The sequence below is a fragment of the Mobula hypostoma genome, chromosome 11, assembly GCF_963921235.1.
Source record: "Mobula hypostoma chromosome 11, sMobHyp1.1, whole genome shotgun sequence".
Lineage (NCBI taxonomy): Eukaryota > Metazoa > Chordata > Chondrichthyes > Myliobatiformes > Myliobatidae > Mobula > Mobula hypostoma.
The window spans coordinates 113013443-113030384 of NC_086107.1; the positions used below are offsets into that span (position 1 = coordinate 113013443).

Below are 16942 nucleotides of genomic sequence, written 5' to 3' on the forward strand. Positions count from 1 at the left end.
GCCAGAACCAATGTACACAGAGCTGTTGTTAATCCATTCTTTGCCCTAAAGTTGAAGCACCAGCAGACTGGCACAAAGTGGACAAGAAATGTCTTTTTAAGTTGCTATTCATGTAGTTCAGTGCAAATGGAACACACTCATTGAGGTTGAAGGCACCGGACACCCAGAAGTTACAAGGGGCAAACTCCACATAGACAGCACTGAAACCCAGGTGTCTGCAGCTGTGAAAAAGCAATTCCACCAGCTGTGCCAGTGTTTTCTGACTGGTCAATTCCCCAACTTGCTTGCCAGTGAAATATAGTTGTAAATATGTGATCATTCAATTCGAGTAAGATGTTATCTGTCCGTGGGTCTTCCTCAGATGTTTGGGGCGGGGGGGGGGGGGTCCCAGATAGTGGTGAATCTGTGGAATCCATTGCCACAGATAGCTGTGCAGGCCAAGTGATGGCATATATTTGACGTGGAGGTTGATAAAATAGTTCAGCCATGATCAAATGGCAGAGCCAACTTAATGGACCAAAAAACTCAAACCTGGCCCTATGTCCACGGTCTAACTGTCTGCACTTCAGAAACTGTGTGGGAGAGAATCAGCTGGAACAGAAGAGCAGCAGCCAGCCTCAGCTGCCAACTACTGTAGCTCTGTGCAAGTGCCGCTCCCCCCCCCCAAAACACTTACCAACTGGGAAAATCTATTCTACTAATCTCCCAAATACTTGTTGGGTGTCTTTTAGACAAGTGTTCATAATCTAGGGAGAATCTGCATTACTTGTTCTCTAGCAAAAAAAACTTTCAATAAGAGGGTTAAAGTCAATTTTTTTTATTCTCAATGAATGTCACCATATATAAAAAAAACATAATTTACTACACAGCCACAAAGTTTGGTCTGTTGGTACTTTGGGGGTTCAAAAGACCAACATGACAGTCCCAATGCACTAATACTTAAAAAGATTTTAGGTACAAGTCATGACTGCAACAAAGCCTTGGAAATGCAACTGCCTCATAAAGCTCAGGGAGCAGGGGAAATAAAAGTTCCTTCTCCCTGTTTAAACAAAGAAAGGAATCCTAACCCAATCCTGAGGACTGACACAAACATCTGATACTACATAAACCCCCCCCACCCCCCCCCTTTCGCTGTCCTGTCTGATCCTGGTTTCAAAAGGAACCATAGGCAATTCATAAAGCCGTCACAGCAGCCCACTAAACAACCCCAGTCTTGGCTCAGTTAACACTGGACATGCACAATTGCACTCCAGTAAGTAAAATGCTGCCAGCTTCTCTCTGCAGATCAACTCACTGAAATATGCCTCGGTTGGCAGAGTATCTGAACATCAGTCCTGGCAGCCAATTCCAAGCTTTGTTGCAGCCTTTGGATATCTCCCATTGTCCATATCCATTAGCACTATACCCACACATCAAGAAAACCTGTATAGCAAGGCAAAGGGTCTGGTTTCTAGTTTCATTTGCAGACCTGTTCAGCAAGCCTAACAAGTCAGGCTTGCACTGAAAAATGTTGTCACTTAGCTTCAACTAACACCAGCAAACCCCCCCTCCCCCCATCGCCTACCCTACCCCACCCCCACTGAACACCTTATTGCCTCCCCCATCCCCAGACCAATAGGTTGCAAACATGTATGCGCCAGTGACGCTGTGCCCTAGAATAGCCTTGCCTAAATATAAAGTGACAGGATAACTTTGGAACTGGCACTGGTCTAACTGGGTAGTTGCACAATGACACAGTCCAGAGCCGTGCCATCTCTATGGAACTCAAAATAAGCAGCACGTTGCAGACGGTGAGCAGAAGAGTTAAAATGAGCGTAAGCCGCTTGAAGTTGTGATAAGTAGAAAGTGGTAAGTCAACCGGGGCTCTAGCTTGGAGTGGCCTTTGCTGGACAGTGAACGCCGGGAGCAAAACTGGGCAGTCACCACAAGCAGGGGAGCTTGTCAACACTGGTCACACTCAAAGCAGCCGCTGGCAAGATTAAGAAAGCACGACTAGTGTGCATGCAATGAATGGGGGCTGGGTGGTGAGTCACCAATCATAAATGACATCCACCTTTAAGGCTGGCTCTTGAAACAGTCCAGGCCAATTGGCGAAAGGACAAAAAGAAATTAGTGTTTTAAGCCCAAAACTAGTCTCGGGTGCCAAAAGTAACTAAAACCCCATTTCTCCAGATGATTCACTAAGGAAATAGGATTATGCCGAAATAACTGTTCCAGTTATAAAGAAAGAATTAAACAAACAGCACAGATTATGACTCCTAGTGTGTGCTAGAATCAGATCACTTTGCAATGTTTTCTTATCTTGTTACAATTACTAGCTGCCAAATGTGAGTACACTTGTCGGGGGGAAATAATGAGGTGACTTTTCTCAGGGTGGGGGGTGTTAGGAGAAAAAAAAGGGATGCATAACCATTTCCATGTTTTTTTAAAACAACTCTTCTGAAAGGTGGAAATTTTATGAGGCATCACAGACCCACTCCCAGGAAATGTTTGAACAGAGCCTCCTTGCTTAAAGGAGCTTCAAAATTTTCTCCCCCCACCCCACGTTTCACAACAGATAACTAATCAGCTATGCAACAAACTCCAATCAACCAAATATTTTAATTTGCCAAGGGAATTATGATTATGGAATCTCTGACTTGGCTGTGCCATGCTTCACAGTAATGACCCTTGCAGTATCAGGGGCAAAGCACATTGCCACAAACCTTTGCCCAAGAAATTCAGACCTGGAGGCTCCACGAACAAGAGCCCCATGCAGGGAATAAATGAGTAATGATATGGTATGTATTAGACTCAAGTCACTGAGTTACTACTAAAGTCACGAGGCAATTCCTTGAGGAAGGTAATGCTAAACATGTTTTAAAAAAGGCAGGGTAATTTCAAAATACTGATGATTTAATGATTGGATAAGTCACTGGGGGGAAATTATTCAATTTCTTGAAGATGTGGTTATGCTGAACAACTTTAAAGAGGACAGACAACTTATCAGAGTGAACAAGGTATCAGCAGCTTCTCGTATGTAATCTCAGGGCATTATGACCCCATTAACAATCCAATGTCTTGTAGCAAGTCATATTTTAACCCGAGATGTTATCAATAACACAAACTAGAGGGGGGTGGGGGAAGGCAAAACAGAATTGGCAGGTAGGCCTCTGGGTTCTCCACACTGGAAACCAGCTCAGAAAATGACTAATAACCACCAAATTCCTTACTTCAAATGCATTTGCTCAGCTAAGGTTTGAGATCTCAGTTTTACCCTGCCTTCTCTGCAAGATGGTTTCTGCAGTAACAGCCTTCTTCATAAATACTGCATGTTGAGATGCTCTCCACTATACAACAGTTCTCCAAACAGTTAACAAGGTCCCAAAGATATCTACGCAGAACTAAGATCCACTTGTAAAGATGTGCCAGAATCGCTTTGTCGATGAATGAATGACTTGTCAAATTAAAGAATTCGCAGAAAACTGAAGTACCATTCTTTTAAAACAAATCACAGCTCTTTTCATGGCATAACCTAGATCTTAACCCCTCCTCCCCCACAAAGATAGATTAGTATCATACATTTGCATTAAAATGTTTCTGTCTGAAAAGCAATCAAAAACAATAAAGCAGCCTAAGAATGGTTTCAGAGTAACTCAAATGGCAACTATAATTCTAGATGTCCTCTTTCTCCCATCACTCCCATCAGTTGCCATGCCGATGAAGGCCAACCAATTTGGAGAACAGTCAGTCACACAACCAAATAGCAGTTTCCTTTGAAAAACAAAATTATCTACATATCGGATACTACAGTAGTTGCAATTGAGCCTGCAAATGGTGCGATGTGGACGGTGCGTATGGCTGGAGGGGTGGGCGGGTAGAGGTGGATCTAACGCATCTTGTAGTCAATGGAACTGGACATTTCACACAGTTGTCCTTTGAATTCGATGTCAACGGTGAAGTCGAGATCTCGCTGGGGAGGGAAAGAAAGTTGCAAATATTAATATTTTCTCCACTTTATTGAAATATTCAAGCTTAACTGAGCAGAGATGCAGCTTCTTCCCACCACTGTGAGAGTTGCAGTAAGGCAAAGATAGCTTGGGGCAGTTGTAGTCAAGTGGAATCTTTTAAGTGAGTCTGCCGGAGACATCACAGTTTACCACAAACCAGATGGACTGTAGCAGTGGGCACTCAAGTCAAACAAGGCATGCCTCTGTAGTGAAACTTTTTGAGACAGGCCTTCCTAAGACATTGCATCCCTTTACAAAAGTGGCTCTCTTCCTGGGGTTTAAGGACCCCTTGGTTAATAGTCCAGGTCCAGGGCAACAAAAAAAAGGTTGGGAACCATGCTTTACACAGTAGGGGGTGCCGGAGACAGATGAGATTACAGAAGAATGTGAAACATACCCAGCAACTAAAGCTCTATTTGTTCTTACTAACTTCAAAATATCAGGTATCTGCTTGAAGTTTTGATTGACTTTAACAACTCTATCATGAATGGTGATTGATCTTGCAAGGAATTCAAATATACAATTTACAGTAATCGGGACCCCTAACTGATAAAGGTAACAGCTTTCTGTTCAAGCTTCAGAACAGCGGGTGACAGAGGGCTACGATGTTCTCCTCGTTCTCAATTTAAATAAAGGGAATGCTCGAGTTGTACCAGTGCACATGTTCTGGGCCCAGTCATTTTCATTATTTTCTTAATCGATGACAGTTACTTCAACACACCGAAATGGTGAAAGTACCAACAACCAGTCTCAGTACTACAAGGGATCAACAATTTAGGAATAAGAAAGATCAGTGGATTGCAAAACTTAGGAATTCTCCCCACTAGAGAATTGAAGATATTGAGACACTGAATACATGGAAGACTGAGATCTGATTTCTGGACACAAGAAGGAATCAAATTAAGGCAAGTGGGGAAAATTGACAAGAGGATCAGACTCCTCCTGTGTCTATAAATTAAAGCTGCCCAGTGCTCACCAGAAACATGTTCACCACTAGTTACCAATGCTACTGCTCACATGGATTAATAGCAGAGGATCCAAGCCAACAGCATTCCATCTTTCAGATCCTATCCCCAGAACAAAGGCTCATTCAGGAACTATTCTTGTAAAATATTATCTGGCACCTCTACATCTTGGGTCTTTTGTACTGTGCTCCAAATGTAGCTGTAACAGGGGACCTCTGTGCACATTCTTATGCTTTCTCCACTTACATTGTTCTTGGCATTGGGTTTCATGCCAACCGTTCCAAAGATTTCCTCGCCTCGTTTGACCGTCAGATAGTCCTCCATATAGAAAACGGTCTGTTTCCAGTGAGTGTAAGGGGCATCAGGGGCTGCAATTAAACAAGCAGGTTATACCATCAGCACAAATATTCCAACTGTCAGCAGAGAGACGGTCTACCTTTATTTAAATACAGCATGGAACAGGCCCTTCTGGCTCTTTGAGCCACGCCGCCCAGCAACCCCCAGTTTTAACTCTGGCCTAATCAAGGGACCAATTAACCTACTAACTGGTACATCTTTGGACAGTGGGAGGAAACTGGAGCACTGAGAACCAGGGAGGAGTAGAAACCCCTTACAGATGCTGCTGGAATTGAAATGCAACAGCGCTGCACTAACCGCCATGCCACCGTGCGCACTTGGTAGCATTGCAGTTGAGTGAATATAGGGTGACAACGCCCTCAAAGAGGAACCATGTAACTCAGCCTGGGTCCATAAAGCATAGAAGAAATGTTGCACAGCTGAGCTCTGGGACTAGAAAACAGAGGGAGCAATTGCATATCCTTTGAAACACTTTCTTAGACAAGGGAAAATCTTTGTATAAATTTAAGGTGCTGGTAGATAGATAATTGATTATCAAAGAAGGTAGTCAGGAATGTAAAACTGAGCCGACAATCTAATCAGCCATCATTTTACTAAATAGTGAAGTAGGCTTGAGGAGCCTACCCCTACTCTTACTCAGTTTAGAGAGTATAAAGGGTGGTAAATATTTAAAAGACAACTGATGATGTGCTGACAGTGAAGATCAATGTCAGGGACATAGAATAGACAGATGTAGAGTGTAGGAGACTGATAGGAAAGTCAGTAAGGTCAGAGACAGCAAAGGTTACAAAGGCTGTAAGTGGTGGAATTTGGAAGTGAGAAATTGGAGGGATTTTGAAAAAGTAATTCTAGCCAGCAGCTTCCCCCAACACCCAGCACAATGCAACTTCAAAATTTTAACCAGTCTGAAATGGTCCAAGAACCTGAAAGCTCCGTTTGATTACCTGTCGAGAACCCTGTCCTCTTGTGACAGCGGGTGAACTCGATGTTGAAGTATGCTACTAGCGCGTGGATGTAGTCATTGCGTGTAACTTGAAGGCAGAAAGGGGATGTGAAGGACAGGTCGTCTACTTTCACTGTGTAAATATCCACCTCCTGAATGGAAAGACAAGTCAGTAGCCAAACCATAGAAATATACTCTGTCACACAGTCTCACCTCCCCAACATCTTTTATTAAATCCAAGCCGGAGGCTGTCTGATTGCCATTCAATAGCAGAACAACTATTTCCCTTAAAAAGTTTTCACAGATGTATTGAAGTTCCATTAATCAATTTACCTTTACACCCCAATTTCCCTGTGTCCAGAAGGACTTACAAATACAAAAAACACTTACTAACCTTGATGAGACAGGCATTGGTCACCAATTGCTTGGGATCCACCACATCCACTAGTGGCTCCTTGATGGCAACGTCCTTGATACAGGACATATCAAAACCATAGACATTCTCCCACCCTGCAGGGGGAAAGCAAAGGGAAAGGGGCAGTTTGCCACTAAGTATAAAATTCTATCCTTGCAGATTCACACTGCCAAAGAGTACTAAACTTAAAACCAGTTTTGTAACAACATTTAAAATTTTTTTCCTAGGCATCTTGGATTCAAATTACCAGCTTGTGCACTAATAACTAGAAAATAAATACAACAAAATTAAATAATTTTCATTACTGAACACGTATCAGTTCTACTATGAACATCCATGCACTGTGGACAAAAACAGACATTTAGCAATGAAAAGGCCATTTCATCATTAAATCCCATAACCAATTCTGCTCCACGTGCTATGATAATATCTGATCATCTCAGTCAATAACTTGAAACAATGAGAGCTGTTTAGGTAAGAGTGCCCAGACATCCACTATCCAAGCAGACTTTGGTGAGGCCTAACTTGGGAGTGTTGTGTGCAGTTCTGGCCACCTACCGAGAGGAAAAGTGTAAATAAGGTTGAGAAAGTGCAGAGAAAATTTACAGTGGCATGCAAAAGCTTGGGCACCCCGGTCAAAATTTCTGTTACTGTGAATAGTTCAGTGAGTAGAAGATGAACTGATCTCCAAAGTCATAAAGTTAAAGATGAAACATTCTTTTCAACATTTTAAGCAAGATTAGTGTATTATTTTTGTTTTGTACAATTTTAGAGTGAAAAAAAGGAAAGGAGCACCATGCAAAACTTTGGGCACCCCAAGAAATTTGAGCTCTAACTTTTACCAAGGTCTCAGACCTTAATTAGCTTGTTAGGGCTATGGCTTGTTCACAGTCATCGTTAGGAAAGGCCAGGTGATGCAAATTTCAAAGCTTTATAAATACCCTGACTCCTCAAACCTTATCCCAACAATCAGCAGCCATGGGCTCCTCTAAGCAGCTGCCTAGCCCTCTGAAAATTAAAATAAATGATGCCCACAAAGCAGGAGGCGGCTATGAGAAGATAGCAAAGCCCTTTCAGCTAGCCATTTCCTCAGTTCATAATGTAATTAAGAAATGGCAGTTAACAGGAATGGTGGAGGTCAAGTTGAGGTCTGGAAGTCCAAGAAAACTTTCCGAGAGAACTGCTCATAGGATTGCTAGAAAGGCAAATCAAAGCCCCCGTTTGACTGCAAAAGACCTTCAGGAAGATTTAGCAGACTCTGGAGTGGTGGTGCACTGTTCTACTGTGTAGCGACACCTGCACAAATATGACCTTCATGGAAGAGTCATCAGAAGAAAACCTTTCCTGCGTCCTCACCACAAAATTCAGTGTCAGAAGTTTGCAAAGGAACATCTAAACAAGCCCGATACATTTTGGAAACAAGTTCTGTGAACTGATGAAGTTAAAACAGAACTTTTTGGCTGCAATGAGCAAAGGTATGTTTGGAGAAAAAAGGGTGCAGAATTTCATGAAAAGAACACCTCTCCAATTGTTAAGCATGGGGGTGGATCGATCATGCTTTGGGCTTGTGTTGCAGCCAGTGAAACGGGGAGTATTTCACGGGTAGAGGGAAGAATGAATTCAATTAGATACTAGCAAATTCTGGAAGCAAACATCACACCATCTGTAAAAAAAGCTGAAGATGAAGAGAGGATGGCTTCTACAACAGGATAATGATCCTAAACACACCTCAAAATCCACAATGGTCTACCTCAAGGTGCAAGCTGAAGGTTTTGCCATCGCCCTCACAGTCTCCCAACCTAAACATATCAAAAATCTGTGGATAGACCTCAAAAGAGCAGTGCATGCAAGATGGCCCAAGAATCTCACAGAACTAGAAGCCTTTTGCAAGGAAGAGTGGGCAAAAATCCCCCAAACAAGAATTGAAAGACTCTTAGCTGACTACAGAAAGCATTTACAAGCTGTGATACTTGCCAAAGGGGGTGTTACTAAGTACTGACCGTGCAGGGCGCCCAAACTTTTGCTTTGGGCCCTTTTCCTTTTTTGTTATTTTGAAACTGTAAAAGATGGAAATAAAGTAATCTTGCTTAACGTATTAAAATGTGTCATCTTTGGAAATCAGGTCATCTTTTACTCACTTAGCTATTCACAGTAACAGAAATTTTGACCAGGGGCGCCCAAGCTTTTGCATGCCACTGTACAAGGATGTCGCTGAGTTATAAGGTTAGGATTTTATTCCATGAGGGGAGATTTGATAGAGATATACAAAATTATGAGGGGTATAGATTAGGTAAATGCAAACAGTTCCCCCCCCCCCCACCAACTGAGGTTGGGTGGGACAACAAGTAGAAGTCTGGGGTTAAGGGTGAAATGTCAAAATTTAATGGTAACATGGGGTGAAACTTCCCCAGAGTGGTGAGTTTGGGATGAACTGCTAGTGCAAGTGGTGCATACTGGCTGCTTTCAACGTCTTAAGAGTTTGGATAGGTATATGAATGGTCGGGGTATGGGCGCAGATCAACAGAAGTAAACAATTTAAATGGTTTGGCACACACTAGATGAATTGAAGCACGTTTCTGTGTTGTACTTTTCTATGACTATCCTTTGGCAAGGAAAATTGTTAATTTTACCCTTATAAGCTGTATTTTTTTTTTACTTAGCACAATAACAGATCCTCCTAGTCCAATGGGCCCCTGCTGCCCAGTCATGACCATGTGACCAATTACCCTACTGACTGGGAGGTCTTTGGAGTGCGGGAGGAAACTCGCCTAGTCATGTGGAGAATATACAAAGTCCTTATGGACAGTGACAGAACTGAACCCGAGTCACTGGTGCAGTCATAGCATTACGCTAACAATGCCACCCCATTTATACAGAATGGGCAGGCCCTTCAGCCCAACGAATATTCCTGTGCCATTTGCCCATATTCTATCAACAAACCTGTCCAAATGTCTTTTAAACATTGTACCCACCCTTGAGGGGGAAAAACCTGCCTTTCGCATCCTCTTTAAATTTTCTCCCTCCTACCAAACACCCGTGTCCTCTGATTTTAAGCTCCCCTACACTGGGGGGAAAAAAGGCTAACTAGTCACCATAACTCACAATGTTATATACCTTTAAGGTTACCGCTCAGCATTCTGCACTCCAGGGAAAACAGTCCCAGCCCATCCAGTCCCCATGTTGTATCTCAATGACTTGGATGAAGGAATCGATGGCTTTGTGGCCAAGTTTGAAGACGGTATGAAGACAGGTGGTACTGAGGAAGCAGGGTATCTGGACAACTTAAGAATGGGCAAAGTGGCAGATGGAATATAGTGTAGGGAAGTGTATGGACCTGTACTTTGGCAGAAAGCATAAAAATGTGGACTATTTTCTAAATGGGGAGAAAATTCAAAAATCAGAGTTGCAAAGGCACTTGGGAGCCCTCGTGCTAAAGTTTACCTGGCAGGTTGAGTCAGTGGTAGGGAGGGCAAGTGGAATGTAGCATTCATTTTGAGAGGACTAGAATATAAAAACAGGGGTGTAGTGCTGAGGCGTACTTGAGTGTATTGTGAGCAGTTCTGGATCCCCTTATCTAAGGAAAGATGTGTTGGCACTGGAGATGGCCTGGAAGAGGTCCATGAGAATGCCCCCAGGAATTGAGTATTTGATGGCTCTGGGACTTCACTCGCTAGAGTTTTTTTTTGGGGGGGAGGGGGAAGAGAAATACTGAAAAGTATCAAATATTTAAAGGCCAATATACAGTGAATGTGATGAGTCTAGGACTGGAAAGCAGAGCCTCAAAACTGAGGGACATCTATTTAGAACAGAGATAACAAGGAATTTCTTAAGCCAGAGAGTGGCGAATCTCTGGAATTGCCAAGGATGGCTGTGGAGGCCAAATCATTGGGTACATTTAAAGCGGAAGTTGCGATTCTTGGTTAGTCAAGAGTGTGAAAGATTATGGGGAGAAGGCAGGAGAATGGAGTTGAGAGGGATAATAAATCAGCCATGATGGAATGGCAAAGTAGATTCCATGGGCTGAGTGGCCTAATTCTGCTCCTACATCTTAAGGTCTTAAAAATATCCTGTTAACTGAAGAGAATGAGCAAGCTTGTGGGATTGGTTCCACTCCAGACTCAATATCAAGGTACAATGCTACTGTGTTAAGTGCCATACTGACCTAACCTTTGCAGGGAATTTCTCTCCAGATTGCATGCAATCATTTCATTGTCACTGGGGCTGCCTTACTTCTATACTGAAACACATGCTCTGAGAATGTGAACTTCCACAGTATACTCCTCACATAAAATTGGGAAAGTTTCGAGCAATCTTGACGATGGGTGGGATTTACACGTGGATATCACCGGTGACAAGTCACCCATATGCCATTGACCAATGTCATTTACCAGTGACTACAGTGCAGGCAGGTGGACCAAACAAGTTCCTGGATAAAAATTCTTGAATATTTCGGTTAATCAAAACTCTCATCCCTAGTTGCTGTTTGTGTCGGAGTTAGCCCTGCTGTTTTATGTAAGTGGATACATTTGAGCAGTATTTCAACGGCGGAATGTCTTTAACACGACAAAATACACATTTAATTTTGTAAACTTACAGTGTATTTTATAATCCTTGTACTGTCTATCCTCAATGGCTGTAACATATAAAGCAGCCCGGTCAGGGAAAATCAGGCCATCTGGTCGCTGGGGAAGAAATAAATGACATTTTATTCAGTTTAAATCAATGTGCAACAGGTACCCAGGGTGGGCTTGACATATGTTGCAGGTTCAGGTATTAATTGAAAACTACAACCTTGGCTTCCTCCAAGAGGACCACTACCTTACATTAGAGTTTGCAGGCTTGAATGCATCAGTGATCTGGAGAGCTACGTTGGCTGGAGTTAGGGCTTTACGCTTTGGCTCTTGGTAGGATCACCCATGCCAAACAGGTCAAAGGGTAGAGGCCAGGCTAAGAGTGGCCCACTGGTCCTGCGGGTTCGGCTCAGGGCTAACAACCGTGATTGGTAAAACAAAATTGTTACAGAAACAGCAATGAAGAACCTTTCTACAGCTTAGTGTGATGGTATTCCTGAGTCTCCACCCGGGACTTCCATGATTGACAGCACTGAAAACTGAGGAAACTACTGACTTGATGTAGGAAGCCCTGAAAACCACCAGAGCTGGAGGCCTTTCATTACTCCCCTAAACACCAGCAGTGTAAAGAGCAGCAAATACAACCTTGGCTTATAACCTAAATGAATACTGATAAACTATGAATCAACTGAGACTCAATAAAGACACACCTGCACTTATCACAATCACAAATGAGGAATACAGTTGTTTAATCAAATGAAGCGGCTAAACAACCAATTCACCCAAACGTACTATTTTTAATTAATGCATATCCAGATTCGCAAACTCAGCCAGCTCCATTATGGGCACTAGCCTCCTCAGCATTGAAGACATTTTTAAAAGGTGACACCTCAAAAAGGCAGCAAGGACCCTCACTAGCCAGTACATGCCCTCTTCTGATTACCACCATCAGGGAGCCTGAAGGTCCACACCCAGTGTTTCAGAAACATCTTCCCTTCCACCATTACATTTCTGAACAGTCCATGAACACTACCTCACCATTTTTGTCATAGTCATACTTTATTGATCCCAGGGGAAATTGGTTTTCGTTACAGTTGCACCACAAATAATTATATAGTAATAAAACCATAAATAGTTAAATAATTATGTAAATTATGCCAGTAAATTATGAAATAAGTCCAGGACCAGCCTATTGGCTCAGGGTGTCTGACCCTCCAAGGGGGGAGTTGTAAAGTTTGATGGCCACAGGCAGGAATGACTTCCTATGACGCTCTGTGTTGCATCTCGGTGGAATGAGTCTCTGGCTGAATGTACTCCTGTGCCCACCCAGTACATTATGTAGTGGATGGGAGACATTGTCCAAGATGGCATGCAACTTGGACAGCATCCTCTTTTCAGACACCACCGTCAGAGAGTCCAGTTCCATCCCCACAACATCACTGGCCTTACGAATGAGTTTGTTGATTCTGTTGGTGTCTGCTACCCTCAGTCTGCTGCCCCAGCACACAACAGCAAACATGATCGCACTAGCCACCACAGACTCGTAGAACATCCTCAGCATCGTCCGGCAGATGTTAAAGGACCTCAGTCTCCTCAGGAAATAGAGACGGCTCTGACCCTTCTTGTAGACAGCCTCTCTGTTCTTTGACCAGTCCAGTTTATTGTCAATTCATATCCCCAGGTATTTGTAATCCTCCACCATGTCCACACTGACCCCCTGGATGGAAACAGGGGTCACCAGTACCTTAGCCTTCCTCAGGTCTACCACCAGCTCCTTAGTCTTTTTCACATTAAGCTGCAGATAATTCTGCTCACACCATGTGACAAAGTTTCCTACCGTAGCCCTGTACTCAGCCTCATCTCCCTTGCTGATGCATCCAACTATGGCAAAGTCATCCGAAAACTTCTGAAGATGACAAGACTCTGTGCAGTAGGTGCTCTTTTGCACTTATTTTCATTATTTCCTATTGTAACATAGTACTTTATGTCTTGCACTGTACTAGCTACTGAAAAACAACAAATTTCACGACATATGGTTAGTGATGATAAACTTGATTCTGATCTAAACTACCTCAGCAACATCTGCAATGATAGCTGGATCGATTCCTCGTGGACTGATGTACACCACCGTACTCAAAAAATCCAGCCAACATCCCTGCTGTGGTCTTTGGTGCAAGTGAGGTACCCGTGGAAGCTGTGCCTCTGGGGCCAAACCTCTGCAACATGATGAAATGAAATTGCAGGAAATATTAAAACTTTATAAAGGTTTTAAAATCGGCACAACCACAAATTGGCATTATATCTGCTGGCCATCTCTATTAGGAAGAATATGCTGGACTGGGGTCTGAGGATGAAGACAAATACCGATAATGGAAATCCAGAGTAACACATACTAAGAGTGAAGGTCTTGTGTTGAGAGGCAGGAGTGGCAGAGGAAGATCCAATCAATGCTTTCACAATGCAAGGCAGTCAGAACAATACCTGAGAAAATAAAGTTGTAGGAACACAGGGGAAGTAGGGGAGTGGAGCTACTAAACTATTTCAGTGAATCGTCATAGACTTGGAGGTTCAAGAAGCTTCTTCCTGCCTTGGATCAAAGCAGAATCATTGTTTCTGAGCAAAAACTACAAAATGGAGGAACCTGGCAGCATTAACTGCATATTCAACTGCGGAGTTCCTTCATCATTGTGTGCATTGCTCTGGATTTCCAGCATCTTGTGCTTAACATTATTTCTGAAACAGGGGATGAGGGAAATGGGGCAAAATCTAGATGAGATTAACACTTGACTGCTGCTTCCAAGTAGCTACTAGAATCCACACATTACTCTGTTTTCTGTCTCGATACATACCAACCACTTGTCGCGAGCGTAGATAACTGTGTTCAGCATCGACTCATAGAAGAGACAGTAGCCCATCCACTCACTGATGATAATGTCCACCTTCTCCACAGGCAAGTCTACTTCCTCCACCTTGCCCTTGATTATGGTGATAACTGAAAGACAGAAGTAATATATTTCAAAAATGCAAAATCTCGCCACTACTGCCAAATTATATTAACTCTAGTCTATCAGTCTGATCATGGGGTGAAAAAGAGGTGAACCTAACCTTGTAGGCATTGTTTGCTGATTTTACCCCATAACTGACCCAATCACAGGATGGAAATCACCCAAAAATGCACTTGCCATCTGGACTTGTATCGTTACTGAGAGAAATCTACAATCAGAGGAGCAGCTCCCAACTTTTTTTTGCCATGGACATCTGCCATTAACTGAGGGGTCCATGGACCCCATGTCAGGAACCCCTGAATTAAGAGTAAAGAGCAAAAAGCAAGCTCCAATCTAGTTTAGGATTGTAGGGTTCTACTATTAGGCAACCAAATTTATTTGGTGTCCCATTTGAGAAAGTAACCTGCTTTTATTTGGGGAAGATGATGTAACTTTAGACACAAGTTTTACTTCTACGGTATAAGAAGCTGTACTGAAAATGCTGCTCATAGAACTTTATTAAATCATTGTCACAGGACACCGATATGCCAAGGGTTCAAAATTATAGTCAATTTCACAATCTCAATGACCACATATATCAGGATAGTAATTTTTTACAACAAGATCTTGAGAATCTGCTGGAGGCAATACCCCAAAGCAGACCCTTCAAGAGATCCACAAAGCCAAGGAAGCAGCTTCTAACCTCCACTGTCTCGGTATGCATCACCCAGACAGTCTGAGCAACAAGAGTCAACCTTGATTTCAAGCACATGCCCCCCCCCCACCCCCCACCATTCCATTAGCTTGTCACTTGGTATATCATCATCCAAAGGTAACTGGCACTTGATCCTGCCTTTCAAAAACGCAAAATTTACATATTTTGCTTAACTCTCATAATCCACCCCACCCCCAACCTGTGTGGTGCATTGCCCTTGTACTTAATAAAGCATTTGCAAAACCAAGCAGCATACCAAAAGTAATTTGTTGTGATGTCTGCTCAGCTTAGTGGCATTGGGAAGGAAAAACTGGTCTGCCTTAATCAATTAAAAGGTGCCCCCCTCCATAGCATTTGAGAACAGACCGTCCCAGCCATAAACCCACAGCCACAATTAATACACAAGTTCTTGGCCAGATACCAAGCTGCTGCCCTATCAACTGGCATTTCAGGAATAAATAAAGGATTTATTTTGTCTGTAAAAGCTTTACGATGCACACAAAACATAAGGCACCAGAACACAGGCAGTCCCCAAGTTACACAAGGGTTCCATTCCACAGAACCACCTATATGCCAGCCATTCGATAGCCACCCATCGGTCCAAAGGTAGATGAGTCACCTGGACCAGATGGTGTACACCCAGGAGTTCTGAATGAGGTGGCTGAAGAGTTTGTGGAGGTATTAGTAATGATCTTTCAGAATCACTAGATTCTGGAAGACTGGAAAATTGCAAACATCACTCTACTCCAAGAAGGGAGCGAGGCAGAAGAAAGGAAACTATAGGAAAGTTAGTCTGACCTGTGGTTGGGAAGATGTTGGAGTCAATTATTAAAGATGGGGGTTCAGGATATTTAAAGGCACATGATAAGATAGGCTGTAGTCAGCATGGTTTACTCGAGGGAAAATCTTGTCTGATAAACCTATTGGAATTATTTGAAGTAACATGCAAGATAGGGATAGACAGAGGAGAATCAGTTGATATTGTGTACTTGGATTTCAGGCCTTTGTCAAGATGCCACACATGAGGCTGCTTAACAAGCTATGAGCCCAAGGTATTACAGGAAAGATTCTAGCATGGATAAAGCAGTGGCTGATTGGCAGGAGGCAAAGAGTGGGAATAAAAGGAGCCTTTTCTGACTGGCTGCCTGTGACTAGTGGTGTTCCACAGGGGTTTGTGTTGGGACTGATTCTTTTTACATTGTATGTCAATGATTTAAATTTTGGAATGGATGGCTTTGCTGCAGATTGCAGACCATATGAAGATGGTGGGGGGCAGGTAGCTTTGGGTACTTTATTCAAGAAAGGATATGCTGAAACTGGGAGAGAGTTCAAAGGAGGTTCATGAAAATGTTTCTGGGATTAAATGGCTTGTCATATGCAGAGCATCTGTTGGTCTGCGCCTGTATTCAGAAGAATGAGCGGTAACCTTATTGAACTCTATCAAATGTTAAAAGGCCTTGATAGAATGGATATGGAGAGGATGTTTCCTATGGTGGCAGAGTCTAAGACCAGAGGACGCAGTCTCAGAAAAGAGGGGTGTCCTTTCAGAACAGAAATGAAGAGGAATTTCTTTAATCAGAGTAGTGAATCTTGAGGAATTTTTTGCTACAGACAGCTATGAAGGCCAAGTCTATATGTATTCTTAAGGCAGGCAGAGGTGTTGACAGATTCTTGATTGGTCAGGGCATGAAGGGATACAGGGAGAAGGTAAGATATGGGGACTGAGAGGAAAATTGGATCAGCCATAATGAAATGGTGAGGCAGACTCGACGGGCCAAATGGCCTAATTCTGCTCCTATATTTTATGGTCATAGCTATTCACTCTATACAAAGGTTACACTCTTTTCATCAAATATTTACTCCAAACACTACCCATCATTAAACCAGGGCACTGCACCACAGCAGCATAATGGTTAGCAAAACGCCATTACAGCTCTGAAGCTAGCCTGTGGCGTAGCGGTATCAACACTGGTCTTCCAAGTCAATGGTCCTGGGTTCGAATC

The 16942-nt window shown here is 42.9% G+C and overlaps 1 protein-coding gene across 1 annotated transcript in view; it reads right to left on the minus strand.

Moving 5' to 3' along the window:
• Window positions 1–801: 801 nt before the first annotated feature.
• prmt1 (protein arginine methyltransferase 1) overlaps window positions 802–16942 on the minus strand; it is a 28434-nt gene continuing 12293 nt past the window's right edge. Inside the window, exons 5-10 of the mRNA XM_063062922.1 lie at window positions 14090–14232; window positions 11264–11351; window positions 6649–6764; window positions 6256–6406; window positions 5201–5322; window positions 802–3952 (exon numbers count right to left, since the gene is read on the minus strand). Of these exons, the coding sequence (XP_062918992.1) occupies window positions 3869–3952; window positions 5201–5322; window positions 6256–6406; window positions 6649–6764; window positions 11264–11351; window positions 14090–14232 (704 nt within the window). The 3' untranslated portion in view covers window positions 802–3868. The remainder of the gene's footprint in view (window positions 3953–5200; window positions 5323–6255; window positions 6407–6648; window positions 6765–11263; window positions 11352–14089; window positions 14233–16942) is intronic.